This window comes from Vicia villosa, linkage group LG4, assembly GCF_029867415.1.
Source record: "Vicia villosa cultivar HV-30 ecotype Madison, WI linkage group LG4, Vvil1.0, whole genome shotgun sequence".
Lineage (NCBI taxonomy): Eukaryota > Viridiplantae > Streptophyta > Magnoliopsida > Fabales > Fabaceae > Vicia > Vicia villosa.
In genome coordinates this window covers 157,125,536-157,137,197 of record NC_081183.1, presented here as the reverse complement: position 1 = coordinate 157,137,197, position 11,662 = coordinate 157,125,536, and the positions used below count along the sequence as shown (strand labels likewise).

The following is an 11,662-nucleotide window of genomic DNA, read 5'->3' as shown; positions in this document are numbered from 1 at the left end:
TTTATGTTCATAATGGTGTTTGCAAACTTTCTGGACAATTTAATTTGGCTTTAAGCACACGTACAAAGATTCGCCATAGTTAGGGTTTTTGAACCTTAATTTAGGGGTCTCGTTTATAGGTAAAATTAGGCGAAATCATGACCATCATCGTGTTCAGGAATACTGGACGATCACGATGAGAGGGTCGCGAAAAATTTCTTTAGCTTGTACTCGATTTCGTTATTTGCAGGGGGGATAGCTACGAAAGAAATCGTAGCAAATCCCTAGCTAATTTTTGCAGATTCTCACGTTGAAGAAGAAGAGACGTGTCGCGCTGCCATTGGCCTGTTCAAATCCAAAAGCGCGGGCAAGGGTTTGGGACTCTTGAGGGATCACGTGCGTTAAGAAACCTGCTGCTATCATGGACCTTCGCATCCAGGCCGTCCGATCCCACTTATGCTCAATCCAACGCTCACAAAGATGCTGGCACACTATATACCTCAGCGTTGCGCTGCACACGATCAGCAGCTAAGTTTTTTAATTCTTTTTTTATTTTAATTACATAGCCCTTTTATTCTATTTTAATATATATATTATTTTTTTCTTCAAATAAAAAACTGTTTTATATATATATATATTATATAAAAAATTTATAAATAAATTTATACTTATTATTTATTTATATTATATAATATTTAATATACATGTTATTTATATAAATATTATTTAATTTGATTTAATTATTAAAAAATTTCAAAAATTCATATTTATTTCCAAAAATTCCTAAAAATTATTTTTGCACTCGATTTAATTTTCTCGCCCCGATTTAATTAATTAGGTCACAAGACCAATAATTAATTAAATCAATTTAGTATTATACTCAATTTGAATCCTGATTAGGGTTTGCGAGAATTAACCCTACACTGAATATTTCTTTTTTTTCATGCCTTTTCAGGGTTATTTTTCAAACGCCTTCTGACTACGCGCCTTCAAAATCCGAAGTTAAGTATTCGTTTCTTTTATCTTTTAAAGTCTATTTTGTTTCCTTTCGGTTTTACTGTTTACCTTTCATATTTTTTGAACTGTGCATACATTCACCTATTATCCGCCTTTGCCATTTTTTAGGGTTACCCCTGAGGCTTCCTCCGACTGCCAACCATACCAGATCAAATTCGAAGCTAAGTATCCGTTTACCTATCTTGTTATTTTTAATTTCCTTTTATCTTTTTTTATTGTATGGTTAGCTTTGTTTGTCTCCGAACCGATAATGCACTCGCTATATTTTGCCTTCTTATTTTTCCTTCCTTTTCAGGGTTTGTCAATTGCCAAAGCGTCGAGTATCGGTAACCCTAATTCCTAAACCCTAACTCCAATTATATTATTACTTGTTTCAAACCCATTTATTTTATCCCGCTGGTTTCAATTCCCCTCTCCTCCGCTGGTTACAATTTCCCTTCCCCGTTATTACTGTTTATATTAAACTGCGTGGTTAGTAATTCTAGGGAGTGCAACTTATTAATTGAATTAGCATCACGTAATTTTACAAGATAACATAACTGAACATAATCACGTGATTGGTGCACACACGCACACTTTTGGGTATCCTCTCTGTTGCCTGTTGCCTGTTACCTGTTGCCTTGTTGCCTTGTTGCCTTGTGTTTCATTGCAGAATAGCCAGTCCCTCGAATACGAGGATGCCTCAGCCATGTTGCCTCGATTAAAGATCATGGTCCCTAATGATGCTGCCTTCGATATACATGATCTCGACCCTCGGAAGTTGCCTACGAAAAGGCTGAGGTATCCTCTGGCTACCTACGAAAGGCTATTCTGATCCTTCCCTTAGACTACCTGCCTCTCTATGGCATGGGTCAGTCTTATGGTGAACGATAAAGCGATGACCCTTCAACCTCCAAACGAAAGGCTTCCTGCCCTCTTATGGCAAGGATAGACCCTTTCATCCTGAAAGGCTAAAAGAAACCTATCATCTAAGTTTAAGGTAATTGCCCCTAATTGCTTTGCCTTGCTCTAAACCTTTGTTATATTCTTTCTAATAATTCTTCAAAAGGGCTACGCTCATTTACGAGCTAAAGTCTCTACTCTTTTCTTCTACTTTTCTAAAAAACGAGCAAAGCAATTAAGAGCCCATGGAAAACCATGGATGCAAAGGGTGCCTTACACCTTCCCTTTGCATAATTACCCCCCGAACCCGTTTCTTTTAAAAGGTTTTTTCTGTTTCTTTTAGCCTTTCTAACTTGTTTGGATAAAATAAAAGTCGGTGGCGACTCTTGCTTACCGCGACATTTCGATATAAAAGTCAGTTCACCGTATTACAGGGTACAATCAAAACAATTGTTTTTTTGTTAAGGATATTTAAGACATGTGCTGATAACTGTTGTTTTATTGGCCATGACATATTTTGATGCATGATTAAGTAACCTTCATAATGAAGGTAGTACTGAATTATCTTTAATGTTTAAATTTGCATATATGGTGTTGTTCTTTAATTTTCTCGTTAAATTCGCAATGTGTACACATTGCCTGTCCATTATTGGTTGATACCCTACTTATGTAGATATGTTTATAACTTAAACCACGATAGTATTCAATATAAGGTTACTTATTTTGTCTGCACTGGATATATTATCTAGATCAGACTATACATTTTTTTGCTGTTTAAATATATTGTTAACACAACTTCATAATTTGCTCAATGGTTTAAGTTACATTGGCTTGTCAGGAATGAACTCACCATTTTGGATTTAGAAACCTAATCTGTCAATTACAATCCAAATATCTATGTAATGATGACACTTATAGTTTTCCAAAACTTGTTACAGTCAATTTGTAAGGGAAGAACCTAACTTCTACATAGTTTTCCATAACTGTTATTCACATATATGTTTTTTAAAATGTTTATAGTTAGGCTCATTTAGACAGGGTGTTTTTTAATTAGAGTGTTTGTTTTCTACTTAGAATATAAACCATGCCATCAATTCTAAATTATAAAACATATACAAATGCATATCAATACAGCATGATAGTGTTAAAGATAAAACTTTAGGTTGTTCGGAATTCGATCAATTAAAATCTTTAATAGTATATGACAGCAATGGTATATTATTTAAGCAATTCAAATTCAAATTCATTAGAAGCATTTCAAACAGAAGTAGATTAACCAACAATGCTCATCATGATAAACTCAAATCAATGAAAACCTTGTATATATCATAACTAAATGGGACAATTGTAATTCAACATATCTTAGTCTTTAGAAAACCTCAAACTCAACAATTATGATAAATTAAGTACCAGAACAGCAAAATAAAATATCATCCAACTAATTAAATAAACCAAATGTCTTGATCATAAGGCAATGTAAATTTAAAACTTATAAATTTTGAAGCTAACTATTTCTCCGGTTTAATATCTTTGGCCATCTTTGTTGATGATTGTTGTACACTATCATTATCTTCTACTGCATCATTCATAAGTCTCTTACATGGAGTGAGTCCTGAATTTTCAATGCTCAGATCATTTTCTGCAGATGCAGATAGAGGTTCCTATCATGAATAAAGAAAGGCAACGATAAAATTTACAATAATGACACAATGATAAAGTTGCCCAGCAAGTAAAGAATATCACATGTAAAAAATACATACAAAAATGCTATTCATGTCATCCTGGGACAGAGGTTTTGGTGGTCGAAGCTTTGAGGTCTGGTGAAAATAATATCTTCATGTTAGTGTACGCCCTAAGAAAACTAAGCACTCATCAAACGAAGATTACAAAAGATTACCTCTTCAAATTTGAAACTCTCCTTAATTTTATTACGCACATCTTCATCAGTCTTGAAGCCAATGACAGAAAGTCTCCCATTTTTAGGCTGATAAACAGCTCTAATTGCCAATTCTTTTGCCAATATGGAGTCAAGTTCGTAAGGGAACTCAAGTGGATCGTAATCAACAGACTATAAGAATAAAAAGTATTAGACACCTTAAAAACCAAAAACAATTGATTTAAATATTGTTTTATGCAACAATTACATACCTGTGTTAAATCCATATTCATTTGAAGAGCAGACTTCCCAATTAACTTCACGCAGTCTGTGTCCCAAAAGACGAACTTTGCCTTCGAACTGCCGTCAACAGCTGTTATATCAAGCTTATACCTTAATGATTCATGAAACATAGGAGAACACATCAATCCTCCTTGTTTGTAAGAGAATATAAACATTACCAGTTGGTAATGGAAGAGGAATATAAAGTATACCGTGGCACAGGTTCTGGGCTAATATGATCCTTAAAACACTTCAGCTTTCCATCCTTGGCAGTCACACTCCTTGTACATTCCACACATCCATCATAGTACCACCCCATTTGCCCAGCATCAAACTTATCGAGGGTAGCAACGGTAACACAGGTTGTTTCCTACAAAGTTGGCGAATATCAATTACAGTTATATGAGGCTTTAAGAACAATAGCAATATAAGGAAACAGTCATTCTTTCTTACATGTTGCAGATTTGTTATCTCAGAGAGACTCATTATTTCAGCCTTCCAAACAAATTTGTCATAGTCAGAATAAAATGAGTTTTGCGTCGTCTCAACTTGTACACTTGAAGATGATAACAAAGGCAAATCAACACCAAGTCTGAAAAATGTAAACACAACACTAAATTCAATTAAAATCAACATCAAGTTAAATAAATTATTATGCAAGACAGTTAAGAAGAAGATCAATAAGCATTCCAAACGATATAATAAAGAAACAGACACATGCTATAACACCTTTCTTTTAGACTCTTGACTTCCTCAATAGCAAGGTCATTAATCAACAGTTTCGTTCCATTCCATGTGTTGGAAACACTAACTGGAAATCCTCCTGAATCACAGGAATTGAAGAAACATTTACAACTGTTGGATATAAAAGATATTGAGCATTTACATTTAAACTATTGTATCATGCATGATTACCTTGAGCCTCTTTAACCCTTGCATTGATTAGAACAATGACAATATTTGATGCTTGCTTATTATTCTTATAATACTCATATAGCTGAACTGCAAGTTGGCCCCAAAGAGTACATTGTACAACTGTTTTGCTGGCATCTACAATTGAAAAAACTATTCTGTTGTTGTTGTTGTTGTCACCGTTAACTTGGGTTTGAGTGATATCAGTGATTCCTCCAATCAAATCTAAGAAAAAAAATGGATTGGTTAAAATTTTTCAACAAAAATAAATTATAATTTCTGAAAGTAGGGTGTAGGGAACTTACCAACCAAAACATTTGATTGAAACCTTCCTTCAACTATGGAATTCAAAGCAATAATGTTAAGGTAGTTATGAGGGATGTCAGGAAATTCTGCATTCTTAACAGAAGTTGACCCACAAAAAACCAATTTGTACGTATGATTTGTCGACTTAAAAGCAAAATCATTCCTCCCAACTTTAAAATTTTGCATGATATAAGAGTTTCCTGTTTCAATTTGAGATTTGAATTTGGAAAGCAAATAAGCAGGGACAACAGCCTGAATCATATCACGCTGAAAGAAACGAACATTTCATCATCAGTTGTTAATCAACACAAAACATATAATAAGTAATCAGTGGGGAACCATATCTTGCTACAGTACCTTAGAATCAACCAAAACCATCTCCATGTGTTCTTTGTTTGAAGAACTTGTGACAGTCCATAGATGTTTGCATCTAACAGCGATCTTCCACAAATCTTTTGAATCATTGATCTCTTTCAATGGCTCAATAGGGCGAGACATGATTCACATACAAACTGTGCAAGAAGAGTAGAGATTTCAATTAATTATCAAAGATGAATCAAATGGAGATTAATATAAATAGTGTTTAACAGAAGTTAGAGACGGGGGGATGGAGAAGAAGATAGTTTCTTGAGACGAAGGAGGAGTGAAAATCGCGGGGAAGGTGATGGAGGCGAATGATTTGGCTTGAGATGGAAGAGGAGCGAAAATCGCAGGGAACCCAGATGCAGCAGAATATACATGGTTATGCATTTGGTCATGTTTTATGCAGCCTATGGAACACAAAAAGTTTATGGAACAATGAAAGGTTGCAGTTAATGAACAAATGGAGTTCTGTGTTTCCCAAGCCAGATTTGTGGCTTTTTTTCTTTGATTCACGTGGCCATGGATTTATTGTGTAGGGGAGTAATTATGGAATTGCTTTGATATTTAAACCCAATTATATAATCAATGCAGCTTTTGACATTATTTCACCTAAAATATAAAATAATATAAAACAATATAATATAAAATAGATAAAAAAAAAAGGAAAAATCAACTAAATAAAAATGAAACCAACCAATCAAACAGTGACACAACAGATAGCATTTAATGTCAAATGAATATGGTGGCTTTATTTTTCAGAAGGACAAATTTACCCATGGAATTTGAACGGTTTTAGTTATTTAATCAGAGGGCTTAAAGTGTAATTATCAGGTACTTTACTTTTTATATATTATAATAGATTAATAAAATTTAAGGCAAATTCTTATTTGCTCTTTTGAAAAAATTGAATAATTTTACCCAACTTAAAATATTGAAATGCCCATGTGCCCATTTTACTATATTATGAGTATTAAATGTTATTACTATTTAAAGGTAAGTTAGCATTTCTGATTCAATTGACTGTTCACTCTTTTTTACTTCTTTCTCATAATTTAGATCTTATTTTCGTTGCTTCTTAGATCTTATTTATCTGTAAATTTTCTTACGTTCTTCTTCTCCACTTCATGCTTTCTAAAATGCCACTATCTTTTTCTTTTATAACAAACTTACAAAGATTTTTTTAAATATTTTAAAGGTATATAAAATATATTAAATAAATTATTAAGTTATTTATTATATTTAAAAACAAAATACTTCATTGAATAATTATTTTTAGAATTAAATTATCTTTAATTGTATCATTTCTCATTGTTAAAAATCAAATCAAATTAAAAATAAATTTGAAATTCGATTTGATCCAAATTTATTATTACTTAAAAATTATAAGTCAATTTGATACTTATGTTCATACACAAAATCTCCATTTGAGTTCCTAAATAAGCTTCCATATGAAGCCATAGAAGAAGCAAAAGAGCTATTTATGTTACACTTGAGCTAACCTCTCAATGGAGGCTGTCACATGACCTCCACAATCCTAGGAGCATTAAGAGGGTGAATGGAGACTTTAAAGTTCTTTATGATAGCAAAGTCATGCACAAAAGAGATAGAAACTTTCTTAGTGATGTTTCCAATGAATGAAACTCGGCATGGATCATGTTCAACGCATATTCCAATGAATGGAATAATCCTTGGATCGAGCTTGATTCCTAATGTACCAAATTATGTTCAAGATAGATATATTAGTTTCTTGAAGCACAACCCTACATGGAAGGCTCCAAGACCTATTATACATCAAAAGGATGTCAAAGATATTGGTCACACTACCAACTCCCTCCATGGAGAAAAACTAGTTCCAAAGCTTTGAAGCAAAAGAGAAATGGAAGAACAAGTGATTAATGGATTCTTAATAGGAACTAGACATGTTGCACAAAGAATGCAACATTTTTGGCACAGGGTGAGATCAATATGGAGCTTATTGTGGCACAACCTCTAAACTAAAAAAGCCTTAAAATCAGGGATGTTAGAATTCCACGGGTCATTAGGCCAGCTCAACAAAGGATAGGAAGCGGGCTTGAAGGCTACTCCATCCTTTAAGGTCAAAAAGCCAAATTTAGATTGAAGCCAAACCATGGAGTCGTCAGTGAGATCCAAGGGCAAGGTAACTTGACTGACAAGTATTAGCTTAGTACATAGATACATTTACATGATGATGTATAGTTATACATATAATGTATAGTATTATTACATAGTGTACTTAGTTAATATACCATATATATAGACTCTCAATGTAACAGTGCATTATTCATTCAATAATGAAGAAATCCCTTTCCTTTACTCTTCTTCTTGTGATATCAACATGGTATCAGAGCTCAATTGAGCTCTGGTGACCAATCTCTTCCCTTGCTTGCTCGTCGTTTCTTCTCTGATTGACCAAGCTTCATCATCTTCTCTTCTCCGATTGATCAAGATTCTTCATCTTCCGTTTTTCAATCGTCTTTCTTCTCTTCACCATGGATCAGCAGTGCTATGCGGATTTTGCAAAAAATTATGCAAATCCTTTCTACCTCCATCCAAACGAAAGTCCTGCTCTGATTCTTGTTGCTCCACCATTGGACAACAAGAACTACCACACCTGGTCAAGATCGATGCTTCTTGCACTGATTTTGAAGAACAAGGAAAAGTCTGTCAATGGTACGTGTCCAAAATGGTTCACCTATGATCCTTTGTATGCTCAGTGGATCAGATGCAACACTATGGTCCTTTCTTGGATTCAAAGATCCATTTCTGAATCCATTGTGAAATCAGTTTTGTGGATTGCTACGGCTTCTGGCGTTTGGAACAATTTACGGGTTAGGTTTTCGCAGAGCGACGTTTTTCGCATCTCAGATATCCAAGAAGAACTCTATCGCTTCCGCCAAGGTACTCTTGATGTGTCTGAATATTTTACTCAATTGAAGATGCTTTAGGATGAGCTTGAAAATTATCGTCCACTCCCCTGTTGTACATGCTCTTTTGCTTGTTCATGTCGTGTTGTAGATTCTGCTAAGACCTATCGTGAACAGGACTATGTCATTAGGTTTTTGAAGGGGTTGAATGAACGTTTTGCACACTCAAAGTCTCAGATTATGATGATGACACCTTTGCCTCACATTGACAAGGTTTTCTCTCTTGTTATTCACCAAGAACGAGAGCTCAACTATTCATTACCTTCGGATTCCACTGAATCTGAGGTCTCAGCTCAACATGGTAAACAACCTCATATTTCCAAGGGCAAGGGTAATAGGGTGTGCACTCACCGTGGAAGAACAAATCACACTGTGGATACATGTTTTCAGAAACATGGCTATCCTCCTGGCTTCAAGCAGAGGAACAAAGTCCTAAACTCCACTCATGCTCCCCCACAGTCTCAAGCCAACATTTCTACCAATGGTTCAGCACCTGCAGAAACTGCTTCAGGATCTTCTTTTGGTTTCACTCAGGAAGAGTTTCAAAGAATTCAGGCCTTGCTCCAACAGTCAAAATCCATCCATGCTGTCAATTCCATAACCACCTCTCCTCTAGCCATGAATTCCAACACACCATCAGGATTTGGTAAGACTTCTACCCTATGGATCTTAGACACAGGAGCCACGGATCACATCACTTTCAATCTTTCAAATTTCTCTTCTTATCACACAATTGTACCTATTTCTGTGTCTTTACCTAATGGTTCCCATATAGATGCTACCATATCTGGAAATGTCAATTTCACTTCCACTCTCACACTCTATAATGTCCTTTACATTCCCACTTTCCATGTTAATCTGATTTATGTTACCAAACTAACTGATAACATGGATTGTAATCTGAATTTTTATTCAAATTCATGTCATATCTTGCAGAACCATTTGAGGCAAATGATTGGTACAGCTAAGCTGCAAAGAGGCCTCTATATCATAGATACTCATGCTCATTCTTCTCATTGTAATGCTCTTATTTCCAATTCCTTTGAAACTTGGCATTATAGGCTAGGACATGCCTCTGACTCTTGTATGTCTACTTTAGCTAAATTTTTCCCATTATTCCATCTAATAAAGACAATATGGCACCTTGTGATTCATGTCATTTAGCAAAACATAAAAAGCTCCCTTTTCCCACTAGTACTACATATACTATTGCACCCTTTTACATTGTTCATGCGGACCTATGGGGCCCCTTTGCCTCTGAATCTATTCAAGGTCACAAATATTTTCTTACATTAGTAGATGATTTCTCTCGATTCACATGGATCATTTTTCTAAAAACTAAAATTGAAGTAAGGCAGAGTGTTGTTCATTTTATTGCCTCTTTAGAAAATCAATTTCAAACAACATTGAAATGCTTTAGATCTGATAATGGTTCAAAATTCCTAACTCTAAGCCAATTTTTCTGTCTAAAGGTATCTCTCATAAAAAATCTTGTGTAGAAACACCCCAACAGAATGGGGTGGTTGAGAGAAAGCATCAGCACATTCTTAATGTTGCTAGAGCTCTTGCTTTTCATTCCAACATGCCTACTGCCTTATGGAACTTTAGTATTAAGCATGTTGTACATTTGATTAACAGAATCCCTAGTCCTCTTCTTAAAAACAAATGTCCTTATGAATTGCTTTTTAATTCCTTTCCTGTTTTAATACACCTCAAAGTTTTTGCACTACACCAAATATGATTTTTAGCAGCACAACTACGAGAGCGCTTTTAAGAAAAAGCGCTGCTATAGGTTTCGCTAAAGACAAAACAAAAAATCAAGGGAAAAAAAACGCCGCTAAAGGGGACTCTACGAGAGCGCTTTTCAAAAGCGCTGCTATAAGGGAATATATGAAAGCGCTTTTAGAAAAGCGCTGCTAAAGGTGTCTCTACGAAAGCGTTTTAAAAAGCGCTGGTATAGAGTAAGGCTACGAAAGCGCTTTTTTCCTAAAAAGTGCTGGTATAGGCCTAGGCTACGAAGGCGCTTTTCAAAAGCGCTGGCATAGCATTTTTAAAAAAAAAATTATACTAAACGACGTCGTTTTGTGTTTAGAAATTAAAAACAAAAATTAAGAGAACATTCATTCATCACTCATCAGCATCTCTCGCCGTCATTCATCGTTTTCACTATTGAAACCTAGAAGCTCACCGCGCCACCGTCTCTCTCCGTTTCAGCATCTCTCACCGTCTCTTCTCCGATTCGCCTTTTCCTTCAGTCACAATTCACCTTCGTCTCCATTTTTTCTTTGGATTCATTCATTTATTTGTTCATTTTTTGCAGATTATTGAAGTTGTTGTTGTTTCTTTTGGTTGTGGACATATGGTGTTGAGAAGATTCGAAGGTTTGATGAAGCTTCAGAGAGAAATATTTATCGATTTCTTCTGGTGAGATTCTTCTGATTTTTTGGCTTTTTCTGTGTTTCTGGCTTTGTGTGGCTTGCGAAATATCTTCTTCTTCTTCTTATCTTTGATTCTGAAGGGTTTTCAAATGAGGAAAATGATGAATTAGATTTAGGGTTTTTGCTTCTGGTTGCGTGAACAGTGTCTGATCCCTTGAAATTTGTGTATTTGATGCTTATATATTGTGATAAGCTTAGGTTTTCTGTGTTGGGTTGTATCCTCTTGTTAACAAGCCTGATTGAATCCACTTTGGGCTTTAACAATTGATATTATGATATGTTTGTTTTGTGATGAGCTCAATGTTTAGCTGTGACTATTGTTCTGTATTCTTTCTTCTGTGATTTTTGGATTAGTGTTCTCGTGGGGCAACTATTGACATCCCTCTTGATAGCTCAAAGGTAGCCTGGGTGTGAAAATGTTGAACAATAATATCAAATCTATCTGTCTCAATTCTGTTATCGCCCCAAGATTTAATATGTTCTTATTTTTAGGATGTCAAACAAAGGAGAAGGAACTTCAAGCTAAAGAGGCTGAACTGAAAAGAAGGGAACAGGTGATACATCCTGATATATTACTTGATTTTTGTTGTTGTTGATATAGATGATATATTTTTGGAACACAAGTAGCACACTTGCAAGTTAGCAACTTGGTTAGTTAGTCA

General features: G+C 34.9%; 1 protein-coding gene across 1 annotated transcript; it reads right to left on the bottom strand.

Annotated features, from left to right (window-relative positions):
* Nucleotides 1–3,386: 3,386 nt before the first annotated feature.
* LOC131598162 (uncharacterized) lies at nt 3,387–5,752 on the bottom strand. The gene is made up of 9 exons (XM_058870790.1): nt 5,612–5,752; nt 5,254–5,521; nt 4,952–5,173; nt 4,766–4,859; nt 4,490–4,628; nt 4,249–4,406; nt 4,027–4,147; nt 3,776–3,946; nt 3,387–3,539 (listed from the first exon to the last, which is right to left on the bottom strand). The coding sequence occupies exons 1-9, from the start codon at nt 5,750–5,752 to the stop codon at nt 3,387–3,389; spliced, it is 1,467 nt and encodes a 488-aa protein (XP_058726773.1).
* Between the last annotated feature and the right edge of the window lie 5,910 nt (nt 5,753–11,662).